This window comes from Tigriopus californicus, chromosome 9, assembly GCF_007210705.1.
Source record: "Tigriopus californicus strain San Diego chromosome 9, Tcal_SD_v2.1, whole genome shotgun sequence".
NCBI classification, from domain to species: domain Eukaryota; kingdom Metazoa; phylum Arthropoda; class Copepoda; order Harpacticoida; family Harpacticidae; genus Tigriopus; species Tigriopus californicus.
Window position 1 is genome coordinate 13,071,683 of NC_081448.1, and position 15,104 is coordinate 13,086,786.

The window sequence follows — 15,104 nt, forward strand, 5'->3', positions numbered from 1 at the left end:
CAACTGACATCTTCAAAACCCTCCAACTACATTCATTGGTCATTCATGATTATGTTTGCCAAGAGGACCGTCTCTTGTCCATTAACACCAATCAAGCGGCAATCAGACACAAATGCCGTAAATTATTACACACCTAAAAGGGCGGGNCATGGAAGTAGACTCTTAATCCAAGATTAATCACCCACGACTCTTCACCCTATGGTTTTGAAAGGGAAAAGCCCGAAATTTAGACATAACATTCTGAGATCTGGCTTAAGAACACTTTGGAGATGAGGCCATCTTTTGGAGCGACGACGCCTCTTAGGGGACGAAAAAGAGCCTCCAAAGGTGCGAGATTGATGAGAAGAAGGTCTGAAAATCGTTAAAGCAGAGAAGACAACGAGACTTTTTTGTGGGGTGAAAGGGACGGAAAGCGACACCCAGAGGGGTAGTTGGTCCTGGAAGGCACAACGATTTACCCTCTTACCCCTGAATGAATGAGGGTGAAGAAAAATTGTCCCTCTTCTCTCTTTGGCGAGTTCACACAAGAATGTGAGAGAATAGAGTTGAGCTAGAATAAACTACAAAGAAGCATGATCCCCATCTTCTAGGGTAGAGAGGTCGTTTTTCCAAGTTTGTTTGAATCAATTTAGTTTCATGGATTATGTTGGGGGATTAGCGGTAGTATCAGCTTATGCTCATTGTCTCGGAAAACGAGACAAGCCAACGTTTTTCCCCCAATCGTCAAGATGTCATGGGAAACCTTTCCTTTAATTGTTTTCTGTAGTCTCGGCAGACTGAAAGACAATGCCTTCCAAAACGAGACGGTTGTCGGTCATTGCCGTTTAAAAAGAATCTCCATCCAGACTGGCTTACTCAGAGGGGCCAGTTTTTGTTCCATGTTTGTTTCACAGAGATGAATATACCATCCTCCAATTGACATGGCCAAAGCGAAGAGGGCCTACTTTATCCATCCACGTGAGCTTGACCTTTTTTACCCTGAAAGAGATGCTTCGCATGAAGAGCGCAAAAACACCGCCAGAAACGATGGCTTTGAGAAGATGATCTGAAGATGCAAATTATAGGCGACCCGTCCGCCCAACAACGCCTCCACAACATGATTTTTCTCAGGTGATATCACTTTATGGACCCCGCGAGACTTTTGCCTTTCAGTGTGGTCTTGCATTCATACGATACGTAGACTGCAACACTTCCATGGAGAGAGAGAGAGAGGGAATGTTTCTCTTGATTTTGTGAAAAAAATGCCAGATAACGTGGTTTAAAAGGAGCTTTTCTCGACATTTACGGCTCCTACGAAATTCCATCTGAAATTCCTCTCGAAATACCTTTTCTCAGACATTTGATAGCTTGAATGTCCCTCTCACGAGCACCAACAGGGGAGAGAGAGGAGTTCCTTGTGGGGTCCCTCTTTCAGGTCGTCATTAGCAAAGATTTGAGCACTCATGTGTGGATGTACCTCTTTTTTCCTCCTTCCCCTCAAACACACACTCACACACATATACAGAAACCTCCTACCTGTGCCAATGACAAGGTATTACATACATTCATCTTCTTCGACAAGAAATTTATGCACAAGGTCCTCCTTCTCTGGTTTGGCTGGTCTAATATGCGGTAAATCAATAATTTCGAGGAGGCTCCGTGCTAAATTCTTGGCCCGCCACCTGAACTTTAGTACCACCAGCACCCGAGGGGCCAGTCAGCTAGTCAGCTCGAATCTTGGAATTATCGTCCTGGGAGGCCACTACTCACAACTCACTATTCTTTCGCTTTTCTCCCCTTGAACGCACAAAGAGCATTTTTGGCGCAGATTCTGGGTTTCGGACCGACCGAAGTAATGACTCTATTTAGGGCATTAACATAAGAATGAGAGCCGGAATGGTGTGCAGTGGAGTGGCTATCCCACCCAAAAACTTCCTTCGAGGTCCAGGGCATGTACACTGTAATGCAACAACTCGTGAGCGATAAGTTCGATTCTTGGGGAGAGATCTGTTTCCTTTGGAAGCTCTATTCAAGTCCAACAGTTTCCCTCTGCAGCCTGGATATCCCCATATGCTTCACTCATATAAGAATGACGTCTTTAGGAGGACTGCTTCATTCCTGGGTTCCTCATGTTTTTTTGAGCAAAAGCACAAACACTCTGAAGACGTGTGTGACGCTCAGCTCAGGCAGAGTCAGGATTGATTAATTGTGTCTCAGAGCTTTTCTAAAGCATTTGTCCTCATCATAATGATCAGACTTGGCATGTGGAATGAGCCAAAGACTGTGTCGAGCAAAGCACGAGAAGCAAATGCGAAGCGTCCAATTTTGAGCCCATTCCGCAGTTGCAAGTTCACAAGATCGTGAAGGAGCAATTCTTCATTTCACAGGACTATCAACTTTCAAGCTGAACTGAAAAGCTGTCGAATATGCTTAAAGCGATCCCCCACTTTAGCCACTTCAGCCATCTTAGCTCTCAATGTCATGGCATGTACTTTCAAGTGCCACTAGTTCACTACATTCATTTCACAGAGATGTACCAAGGGCAAATTATGAAGGCTCTTGATTTCCATGGGTCTATTTGTCGGGAATGGTGTCCACTTATGTACTAGTAGGCCCATGTGCCAGTTAGAGAGTAATCTGAGTCGAAAATCAAGGGAACAGAAGTGCGCTTTGATCCTTGGAAGACTTGTTCGCCCGAGGATTTGTCACCTAAAAGGGACACTTAACGGGGCGGCAAAAAGGCCTCTCTTCTCTTAAGGCACCACCAAATGCAGGCAAAGGGTAAAGTATGGTTGCCCAGCTTGAGTTTGGTTTATCGCAATGATGCTTTCAGTGATTACCAACGAGTTATTGCGACCATTTCTAGGACTTCCTGACAGCCACAGATGTCCATGAGAGCGAGATGCAGCTCGAGCGCTACCTTATTCAGGTAAGTTATGATCACTGAGCCAATGCCAGTTGGTTGCAGCCTGACCAGGCTCATTGAGCGTCACTTCTTCGGAATCGTCTCCGGAGCAAGGCCACACTGAATATGACTCAGAAACACCTTTAGCCAGTCGTCAGTCTGAACTTTGGTCTTTAAAGAAGTCGAATAATAATTACTAGAATTATGATCCGCCTCTGAGCTCCTGTTACAATTCCCAAGTCACGAAATGTGTGGTGTGGAAATGTGTATCTCTGGCAATCTTCATACCAAGTGAAGACAAATGGCACCCGTGTTAATGAGCCCAAGTATCATTTTTCGACACCAATTTGGGAGAAAGTCTCCTCAGTACTGCTTGTACTGCATGATGCTCAAAACTAGGCAAAGTAGTTGATCGATGCCAGCCAAGCGTTCCTCTGATTTTCCCCAAGGTGATTAGATAGAGATATTGGTTTTTCTCTGAGATCCAGCCTAAAAGCACTGGAAAGACGAGAACCTAACCGCAAACCACAAGCTCTCGAAATCGCATGGTGAACCATGCAATAACACCCATCTTCTTCACCGGGTGTTTCGATAAAGTCTCAACTCCGGATGGGAAACAGAGAAAATTGAGGGATAAAACAATCATGGGACCTGACAATCCACCATTCCGCTCACTCACATCAAATTCTGGTTAGCTATCGTAGTTAGCTAGGTAGCTGACGCTCAAGCTCTTATCGCCGTCAGTCTGATAGGAACAGAAATTACATATCTTTGGAGATCGTGGGAAGAGTCAACAGACCATCATTTGAATTCTTCCCAAAGTTTCAATCGAGTTGTTGATGTAGAGAGGAGGAGAAGGAGGAATGATTGGCACCAATCCCGCATTCTGTGGCTACTTGGTACTCATACAAGCAGAACGAAAAGGATAGGGTTCAATGACAAAGGAGACCTTTGAGGTTAGAGTCAGTGCCCGAGACAGGTCGAAGCAACTACGAACGAACGTATTGGAGGAGAAAGAAGCAGCACAGAAAATGAAGGCAACCACCACCAAAACCATCGTCAAAGTCAAAAGAGTTAGGAGCCTGTCGTTTTCCCCCTTTCAAGTGCAAATGTATGCAAGTCAGATTGGGGTTCTTTGATTTACGGCTCATGATCAGGAAAAGTTAAACCCAAAAAGAGAGGAAGCGTCTGAGGGAAGAAGAAGAAAGTTTCGAGCTATCGAAATGAATCGATGCTGATGACCCGCCATCACCATAAGAGGACAAGAATGAAGAGGCACCTGAACCTGACACCAAACATGGTGTCACCCACCACCCATCCAACCAACCAACTCCAATGAAGAGGCAACGGCAACCATCACCAAGAGTCCTCAAAGTGCTAACCTGTGGATGAAGATGGATGTTTGGCATGACTATGTTGATCCCTGGCCAGGGGATTCCTCATAGGCGAGGAGGGTGACAAAGGTGGAACCGACGAGTGGAGACGCCTTTGTACTAAAGGCTGTTGTGGTAACGGTTGAACGGACGTCGACGATAACGACGACGTCTCTGCCACCAACTGTGATGATGAACTCATCAAGTGATGATTACTATCATAATGATGCTGATGTGAAGCAGCCAAGGGCGTGGGACGAGCAACCTGTTGGTGGGACTGGGGCGGAGGTAACATGATCACCGGTGACGAGGCCGACGAGACATTCGCAGCCTGTGCTCCATGATTAATAATCGCCTGCTGGCCCTGATGGGATAGCGGACCGGCCAACGGAGAGTTATTCACTTTCTGAACATACAAACCGCCCGAAGTCGTTGATTGGGGCAAGGGGGGCACTGGGGCGGTTATGTCATTGGAATATAGAATCACATCACCACTGGTACCCACTTGTTTGTTGTTGATGTCGTCGTTGTTGTTGGCCAAAGAAGAAGCACCCATGGGCTTGCTCTTGGACGAGTTGATATCGTGATGGTGGCAACGTTCTCGGTAAGAACGGCAGAAAACGCAGCAACCCTCGCCTTTCGCCATCGACGAGCAGCACGACTTGATGAAACTTCTTCGGAACTAGAGAGATGAAAGGAAGAAAGATGACGACGTTTATTGACGGATCACCCGCTCTACTATAACAGGAGGAACAAAGTTCACTTACCCTCATGGCTAAAAGCACGAGCAGAACGATGAAAATCACGGCCAGAAGACATATCACAATCTCCATGAGGAGAGCAGTGTCCGTTCCAGCAGTGGGTACACGTGCCACTCCTACACTGGATTTGGGACTGAGCACAGCAAAGCTGGTCAGATGATCACAGGCACAAACGGTTGCATTGGCAGTGCTCTCGATCACGTAGCACCCTTCTGGAGACCAAGTGGAGGCGTCCGTATCCCAGAACACGCATACATTCTCACTTCCCCCACCACTGGACCACACCTCTTTCAGATGGGCCAACTCCAATCGAACCGGGTCCATGAGGGATCTCGGCTTTTGGAAGGAGGCCGAAACGATCCGCGAGTTCAGCTCGTAATGCTCGAACACTCCGGCTTCACTGCCTCGAAATAACTCGTGGAGATGGTTGTAGGAGAAGAACACAGTTCTCAATAGGGATGGTGGATGATTGGCTTCTGGATATGGCAGGTAAATCGAGTCGTTCCCGAACCCACGGAAGGCTTGTTGTCTTTCTTCCGATGAAATCCCCGTCCTCCGTGTGTCAATAACAGACAGGGACATGCCTGTGAAGAGGCAAGAAAAATGGTGTTAAAGCAATTTTTTTTTCGCTCGAGAACAAGATGAAGAAATGGGCAAAGTCATCGCTTCAACGGAGACGAGCAAGATCCGAAAAAGGGGAAGAAAAAAAAACTTGGGACATGTCAACAAGTACACCCCACTGGGTCCGGTTCAATATCTGAAAGGGGTAAAAACAAAGTTGTGGCTAATTTTGGGCGGATTTCCGGGCTTGCCATTCAAGCCCGATGTAGTAATTGGTTGGGAGTGGGAGATAATTTGTTTCATAGGATTAATGGTCGACCGAACGATGGATGAAGGACTGGTCCCGGAAGGCCTCTGACTGGGCTTTAAAATTGGATGTGTCAAGAAAATGAGAAGATGAAGAGAACGTGACAATTTGCTGCCGAGAGCTCTTCCGATTCCGAGGGCTTCTTTTTTCCCTACTCTTTTTCCTCCAGGGGGGAAATAAAACGTCTTGAACTGATACTGAGACAAAAAGTGATTTAAAGGATGCTACTCGTTCTTGCTCCGTGTTCATGGGGCGAGGAAGCAAAATATTTTGGAGCCGAAAAAGGACCGCTTCGAGTGACTTGAAGGAAAAACTCCCTCGGAAGCTGTCAAAATAAATCAGTGTGATGTGAACATGACTATCGAATATTCAAAGCCACTCTACCACACCGTAAGAAACAAGCAACAAAACACTGAAATTCGCCCCAATCCGTGATAATCCCTCAATTAACACGACCTTAAATGCATCAAACTGGTTCCCAGAAACCCAGCGAATGGCTCTAAACAGCCCATCATCCCTAAATGATCCATCCGTCCATTCATTTATAGCAATGCCTGGCTGCCACATCCAAACAACCTTCTGAGAACACTTACTGATTTCGTTGGACAACTCGGTGATGACCTCTCCAGCATCCTTGTCCGGGATTACCTCAGAGAGAAGGAAGGCATGAGACTCCACCACTTGCATGAGCTCCGAGGCCATTTTCACCCGGGACACGTTCTTGAGGTCCCCCCAGACCACTTGACGATTGGCATCACTGAGCAGATGACTGGAGGCTCGTAGAACGTTTTGAAAGATCTGCTGCACATGAGACTGTTTGTTGTACAGGACGTTGGAAGACTGATGATCACGGGTGAAGGATTGAAGCTTGTACTGAAGTCGATTAGACACAGACTCGAGGATTTTGACGGCCGCTTCCACGTCCCCGCCAAACAAAGGACGATCGTCCTCGGGGTCGAAGGCGTCTGGGGAGGGTGGTGCCGTCAATTGGACCAACTTGGACACAATCACTTCCTCCGGGTCTTCTTTTCGGACGGCCACCTCAAGGTTGCTCATGAAGGTCGATTTGCAATCGCCCAGATCAGGTTTGGGCACGGACCATTCTCCGTCAGTTCCACATTGCCAACTGGCCAGTCCTGTGGACCCCTTGGGACAAGGTAGAATGGACGTTTGTCCGGTTTGGGTCCAATTCCAGTAGAGATGTCGGAAGAACACGGGAGGGCAGGCATGACCTTCGATGTTGGCGGCATGAACATCCGAGGACGAAATGTCCATATGTTCCATGGGCGAACTCACTGAAACGGTAGATCAAATGAGATGAGACACATGAACATGATGGTGCATCAAGATCAAATGAAAAATAATTCAACTCTTGACATCAAATACAAGGGGGAGAACAGACCCCTTCTCAAGTTCCTTGATCTTTCATATTTTGCTAGTCTTAAGATCTTTCAAGCTGAAGTGCACCGATTACCAAGATCTGGCTCCTCCACTAAACTATATTCCATTAAAGCGACCCCCTCCCACTTTATAGGTAAATCCAAGTCTTCGAGATCAAGGCTGGGAATAAACGAGTGTTTCGGACAGAGGATGGTTGAATTATCCCTTTATTGGGCTCCTGTCAAGTAATTGCCCGTTATTTGCCCAGATTGTACAGCTGCATCTCACTCTCTTGCCCACCATTCGGCAACAACTTCTACGTACAAGAAACATGCCTTGTAAGTGTTCCAATAAACGAAATACATTTTATCAACCGTAGTGGATTAATCCACGACTTAGTAACGTGAGATTACGGCATTGAAACACGTAACCGCACTTCCGCTATCAGTCCATGGATCAAAAGAGTAGGACAGACGTTTAGGCATAAGGAACATGGTGCAGAATCATTCTCTACAGCGAATAATTGTATCCGATAAGGATCTCTCTATCAAGAATCGTGCCCGAGGACAAGAAATCCGGCACGCAGAGCACTCCCAAGTTTCTAAGACCCACTCAACTTGGATTGAACTTGCTGCAAGATCTCACATGAGAACAGAGGAAAGAGAGACAGAGAGCAAATCTGCAATCTGCGCAAATGACTATTAAAGAAATTTGCGAAGCACGAACGAAATTTTGAACGATACTTGAAGCACGCCAGAACAAGGAAGAGGGTCATGGATATCCAAATAATTCCTTGAATGCCAACGAACGAGACACGAGGATTTGTAATTAAGCCTCTATTCAAGTTGGATTTTGCGCCGAAATTTGCCAGTGGAATCATAATGGAGGGAGGCCTGCCTTCACATGAGCCGAGTGGTCTCCGTTTGTCTCTCTGCTTATCGCTTAACTGTTATTCCCTTTGAAACGAGTACCATTTATTGCCTTTCCCCGGAGCACACCCAGCTTGATACCTTCTTAATGCTGCAGGAATTTGGTTCAATGGACACGATGAGCTTCTTCTTACTGCTCAAAGCAATCTCAGGTTTTCATCTCGGAAGCATTCACATGTCAGCGGCATTCAACACATCCTACAAGAATTGGACAGGTATTTTCTCTCGTTTAAGAATTCAATAGCTCAATAGCCAGCCACTCGGATCATCATTGCCATAAAGGTCGAGTTTTCTCGTTTTTCCGTTTTTCCATTTTTCCGGGTTTGGAGGCCAGACCAAAAGGCTACGAGGATGAGTAGTTGAGCAGTGCTCCTAAAGCGATGTTGATTCACTGACGGTGGGAAGCGATATCCCACCATTTTATTGGCTCTTTCGATCACCTTGGCCTCCTTGAAACACCTGCGAGAGTCCGCATGGACATAAATTCAACATTTTTACTGCGTTTATTTACATTGCGACGAGAGGAGTAAAAGGAGGCTCTGCACATCCTACTTCTACTATCCTTGGAGGGTTGGACACGTCATGCCCACCGATTCGTGTGTATGTGTACGTACGTGTGAGAGAGAAAACCGAGTTGCTTTGTCTTGCTCATATAAAGTGCATTCAAGTTTATGGTCAAACTCAGGACTCTGAATTCTTCACTGAATGGAATGAAAATGAAGTAATTCACAAAGTACGCACGCAGTTCAACAAAATTTGGTTCTCATGGTTGCAGCTCAATAAAAAGTGCCTATTCTCTCTCTCTCTCTCTCGAGATCATGCTCTGAACCAAAATAAACTATTCTTTTAATACAGTTTTTAGTTTTTCAAGAGTGACAACCCTTTGTGGCACATTGAAACCATTTTGGTTGAGCACCATATAATGCATGGGGTCGACGTTGATTAAGAGAGCTGAGAAGTCATAATCGAACATTCCTCGGAGTCGTAATGACTTGAAAGAGCTCATGAATTTTTAAATTGGTCAGATTCCAAATGAAGCGTTACGTTCGTTCATCTCTTCTCCTTCCTTCTCCTCTCTTAATGGCTTAGTTTGGTTTCGAAGCTACATAGTGATGCCGTCTTCGGAGGAACAATGGGTCATATAAATCGACCGAGCGGGTTAATGCCAATAAAATAAATATAAAACGGAGCAAGTATAAGTTCGCCTCCAGCATCCCAACTCTCTTCCTCAAATGATCGCTTAATGTGCTGCATTGGGCACGACTTGATTAAAAACTTCCATGGAGTTGAGACTCTACCTCATAATCACAACTTCTAACCAGATAACTGCAACAACAGCAACGGACATCCTTGAGTGGGAGATTTAAACCCCCACCAAGAATTGCATCTCGGGTGTCGACAATGAATGCAAATGCACGAACGCACGCACACACTTTCTCCATCCAGACAACATCTACATCCTATCAAGTTGAGGTTGGTTTTGGTTTCCTCGAAGTCGAAAACCCAATGTCCTCCACCTTTTGAACTTGGCTCCAGACTTTGGAGTTCCATTCAGCCCGCGTTCGCCGATCGCTACCTTGGTTTAGCCGTGCTCCTCAATCAAATAAGGCAGTAATAAGTGAGCTATGGAGGCTCTCAATACCTAATCATTATTGGCATATTGAGTTATTCCGTTGACCTTAAAAGGTATCTAGACATACACACACACACACACACCCGCTCAGGTCGACTGTTATGTATCACTTCTTGAGAGAGGGTATAATACAGTATGTACAGTGAAAGAGACTAGGGAAGCGAAAGCGAGTGGCGCTACTCCCGAAAATCATAGGGTCTCCCGGGCTGGGCTTCAACGTCTTCATGGACGACTGAGTCCCTTTTCTATTCAGGATGATGAGGATCCCTGGATTGGGAATATGTATTGAAGAATGTTGTGCTTGCATGCAAAAAATACCAACAACCATCAATCGCTTGGAGGCAGGCTAAGAGGCCAGGCAGCAGCTCAGCAGCCAAGGAGAGTGGGTGAAGGGCCCCCGAAACTCCACTTTCAGTTCAACGGAGATTCAATCAATTTCAAGGTTCTCTCACACTTATGTGCCTCACAAGACGGACTCAGTCAGCAAGCGGGAACGGCTCTAGAAGACCTGAGAGATTTTTGGGTGTTTTTAAGGTGTTTCATCAAGCCTAACAAATATTGACGAGTGGAAGGCTTGCCAAGGAGAAAGAAAACGCGGTGGAAAATGTTCAGACAGGTCTAAAATTAAATCCACTGCCGTTCTCTGGGCACCCCAAAAAATGTGACAAGATTTACAACTAAATGTTTCTCAATCTCTTTTTGAACGCCATCTAGCCTTACAGAGCTCTGTGACGCAGAGCGGTAAGGAAGGTTGAAAAAAGATCGAGCTATGTCACGGTGACAGCTTGAAATATTAAGTTTCCTCTCGTTCTCGTCAGCCCTTAGGAGCTTCTCGAAAACAATTCTCTCATCTTGAAATGTCAAGTTTAACTCGATCTTGAGACGGTTCTTGACGTTCAATGCAAGCCTATCAAATTGATCCCGTTTGATTTGCGTCAGCTCAGAAGAATGGAGTAGTCAAGAGTCGTGGATGGACTAAAGCGAGCCTCGCTCATTAACCATGCTAGGAATGACATCCTCGAATAAAAATGTATGCAAACCAACGCTTGATATCAGCACTTGGGATCTTCATTCCGAGTCGCGAGGATCGGAATGGCTCAAACAGCTCTTTGAGATGCTACACGAAGAGTCAACTACTCGGAATTCAACTGACCAAACAACTCGAGTCATGAAGGTCAAAAGACGACTAACAACAGGACCATCGCTTTTTTTGACATGGAAATGAATCTTGCTCGAAGGCTCTCTTATGTTAAAGAGCATCCTTCCACGTGAACACATTTTTCCCAGGCAAACGCACTCATTTGGTATTCATCTAGCTTTTCCACAACAAGTTCCCATGGAACCTATTGCGAGACCAAGAATTTGTGAGACAGGCCGGAAACTTTTTTGAGCATCTGCCAAATTCAGAAACATGCTCCATAATCCGTGGGCCCACATCCTGGTCCCATCAAGTCATGCTCCATTTCTAAAGGACTGGAAGCTAACAAGGAACGGGATTACAGCCAGCATTGGGATCGGGGAGAGGGGCCTTGGGTGTTGTAGTTTGACGAGAATTTGAACCATTTTATGGGTAAGAAAATGGAACCATGGAACCAAACATGACAAGGAGAGTGCAAGGCACATTTGGGACTTTAGGACACCAATGTGTGTCACGGTTGCTCGAGTGATATTGGCATGTTTGGGAGAGGTATTAAACATGGACGCCCCAGGAATTTGAGAATGCCAATTGCAACAGTGAGGAACTTGCCCTAAGAGCACAAACTTTGGAAGAACTTGTCTCTTGAGAAGTCAACAGGAACTTGGGAAGAGCTGAAGGTCCACAATGCAATATGGAACCGGAATACGACACACGCTCAGACTCTTAATGATAGTCGTTGACCCGTTATTAAAGAGCGGAGAGAAACTAATTGCTTCCTCCATCACTTTCACCTTCAGCTCACTCCGGAATCTGAGAGAAGGTTGTTTGAGCAAATAAAGCAAATCTTCGTCATGACTTCTTATTCAAGTGCTCTACCCCAAAGCCGGGATCGGGTGCCTGAATCTAATGGCAACGAGTTGGCCTCTCAAACAGAGGCAATTTGCTTTTAATGATCCCGCAATAAGGAAGCGCTTCATTCGAAGATGGTGCTAGCCAACGATTTCGGGTATTTAAATCTGACGTGTGGATCCAATCTTTGTGGATCCTCATATCACCCTCTGTCCTCGAGCGAAAGTTCCCGAAGAACAGCAAGGTTAGTAATTTCAATGCAATCACAATAGAATGACAAGGTTTCTACCAATCCGACCTCTACATTCAGGGGATATTTTCCCCTTGGAAAGAAGAGCTTTTGGAGGGGTGTCGTGCGCCCAAATAGCGATTACCATGTGACATATGGGTGCTCGAACATAGTGAAGCGACGCGCGTGGAGTGCGTCAAGTGCGCGTTCATCGAAAGAACGACCACATTAAGAGATAATTCGAGCCCTATTATTATATGCAAATGAGATTGAAAGCAGGATGCCAAGAGAAGGTAAAACGATCTCTGCGGAGGAGGGACCAGAAGGTTGTTGGAGGCGAGCGAAGGGTGGTAAAGATTCTGCGGCATGGTCTTTCAAACCTAGTCCCCATTTGTACGTTCCAGCATCTCGTGCCATAAATTTTGCAAGTTGGTTTGTCTTCGCAATCTTTTCCGTCCGCGCGTGTGTTCCCCAAGTGGACGATCGGGTCAAGGATGTTTCCTGATCGCGGCCACCTAAGCATTCATATGCTAATAATCAATGAGGCAACACCATTTCAAACATATGATGGTTGACGAAAGATAAGAGGGCACGGATTCATCTGGCCCGACTTAAATTCCATTTGGGATTTGGACGATGGTAATGCATGCATATAAATGCACAGCTGTGACCACTCCCTCGGCAAATGGGTCGAGAATTAAAATCTCAATGCGGTATGGCGATTTCGGTTGGAGTTTAATATTAATGGCCCATTAGTACTGTACTTTATGGCCGCCCGCTGCTTCCGCCCCAAACCACGGATTGCTACACATTCAGCCATAAAAGGCCTGTCGCCCAAGACCAAGATCAATAAGGCACCGACACGAACGGGTTTGGCGGAGGGCATTCGATTCCAAATACCTCTTCCGTACCTCGGAATGGGTTGAGTGCCATGTTGTTTGAGGATATATTTCCACGACCATGTGCAAGGGTGAAGATTGAAAGGTAATCTCGTGGACTGCAATCGACCAGCTATTATCACGTGGTTGTCAACTGAATGCCAGCTTCAACCGAAGTATGAGGCAAATTGAACGCTGATCAAATCTTGACAACGACAACACATCGTCGACGAACACGACATTCAAGTGAGGAACGCACAAAAACCCACCAACCATAATGTTCGAAGCCGTCAAAAGTGTTGAAAGCACGATTCTAATCTTGACATGACTGCATGGAATTTTATTTGAATATCAATTATCCTCCCCTGAAAAGTCTAATTGAAACAGAATCTCGCATCATAAAGAGAGGCAGGGAAGGAGGGAGAGAGAGAGAGAGAGAGAGAGAGAGAGGCCAGACTGTTGGTTCTCATCGTCAGCCATTCAAGAGATCAATTTGATGATCAGAAAAGGTGCCGGATAGCATCATCACATCATCTCCGGACAACAAAAGACCAGCCCGCCTCACTCGCCAGACTTTGGGAGTTTGATGGCTTTTCAAAGCGCGAACTTGATTGAGCACCATTCATCCGAAACGAAAAGGCACCAAAAGGGGTTGGAGACTTGTCTTAAGAGGAGAACGGATCTTCAAGGCACACTTTTCTATGATCAAAACGAGAATACTCATCGTCTTGGGACGTGAATGATTTCGAACAGGGCTCCGAAAGGCACTCTAGATTTTCTTCTTCACTTCCCCCTCTGAATAGGTAGGGATTCAACGAGCAATGGGAGCATTGATTCAAGCATTCCCTCATTGATACTGCAGCTCAAAGGACAATGGGATGATCTTGTAGATTGGTCAGGCAATATCTAGCCCACGTATCGGGTCCAGACAATGCTTAACAGAGCCAAGAAATAGTACGGCCCTTTTGATGCCATTCTTGCCTTGCCCAATGAACAACTATGAGGTTGTTTTCCTTTCCAGTTTGATAGGCAGCCATGGAGAAATACCGAAATCAGTGAATGCCACAGGGCCTCTTTATGCTATTCTTTGGAAGATGAGAGGAACTAGGAAAGAGGAAAGGGAGCAAAAGCGAGTCGGAAATTCCAAATACAGGGCTGACCTTCACAATCCATTTCGTGCTGGTCACGAAGAAGCGCTTGTTTCTTTCACTTGAAAATGCATCATGGTTGACCAGACTCTGTCCAGATTTTTTTCTTTTTGAGGAGATAAGGTGGCCCTCATTTTGACTCCTTTCTGACAGAGTTGGGGCAATAAAACTCGAATATGCCCGTCTGACCTTGCCCTCATCGAGTAGGGCAGAGGTGGGGATAGAATGAAAATGTTTTCAAGTTGGGAGAAGAAACAATGCATTGTGAACTCACAGACACATATTTAGATGATCTCTTGACATTTTAATGGAGTCAAGGTTGGGAACCGTAGGATTGTCTTAAAACTTTTTTTTAAATCTTCATTCCATTGGGGGAATCTTTGGAGGTCTTTGTGCAGGTTCGTTGGCAGAATGGATCTTTCAAACTTATTGAGGCGAGAAACTTTTTTCTTGGATTGCGTGTGAGGCAAAGCAATTGGTTTTTGTGTGACAAATGGTTCGAGAGAAACAGGAGCTAATTATAGAGAGCCATTTCATGGTTGGAGACAAAGGATTGGAAGAATTACAGACACAGGCCGAGCCTGACTTGATCCTGGATTGGGTTGAGTGGGAGAATTTACTTGCCCATTTGTGTATATAAACACAAAAGTATAAAAGACTTGATGAAACTGGGCTTTTCTCTAAACAAAGGACAAGGCGGATGTACGGTACAGCAGCCCCCCCCCCAACATTTGTCACAAGACTTGCTTCAAGATGCTATTTCCGCAATGCTTTGACATCCATAACAAAGATTCACCGATCGCTGTCTTCACTTTTGAGGCATGCATTCCTGCGCTTACCACAGATGTGAGTAGAAAGACTCTAGAGATGTTAAAAAATACACTAAAATGTTTTCAATTAGAATCGATGGCGTTACATGTTTGCTGATATGGAATGAAATAATACCATCCATAGAAACACGCGCTTGAATCTGATTAACCCATGAACGATTATAGTCCTAAAAATCGTGCCGTTTTGTGATCATTTGTTCATCT

General features: G+C 45.5%; 1 protein-coding gene across 1 annotated transcript in view; it reads right to left on the bottom strand.

Moving 5' to 3' along the window:
- The window catches only part of LOC131886181 (latrophilin Cirl-like), a 54,310-nt gene that overhangs the window by 5,960 nt on the left and 33,246 nt on the right, over positions 1 to 15,104 (bottom strand). Inside the window, exons 4-6 of the mRNA XM_059234441.1 lie at positions 6,480 to 7,181; positions 5,025 to 5,602; positions 4,763 to 4,939 (exon numbers count right to left, since the gene is read on the bottom strand). Of these exons, the coding sequence (XP_059090424.1) occupies positions 4,763 to 4,939; positions 5,025 to 5,602; positions 6,480 to 7,181 (1,457 nt within the window). The remainder of the gene's footprint in view (positions 1 to 4,762; positions 4,940 to 5,024; positions 5,603 to 6,479; positions 7,182 to 15,104) is intronic.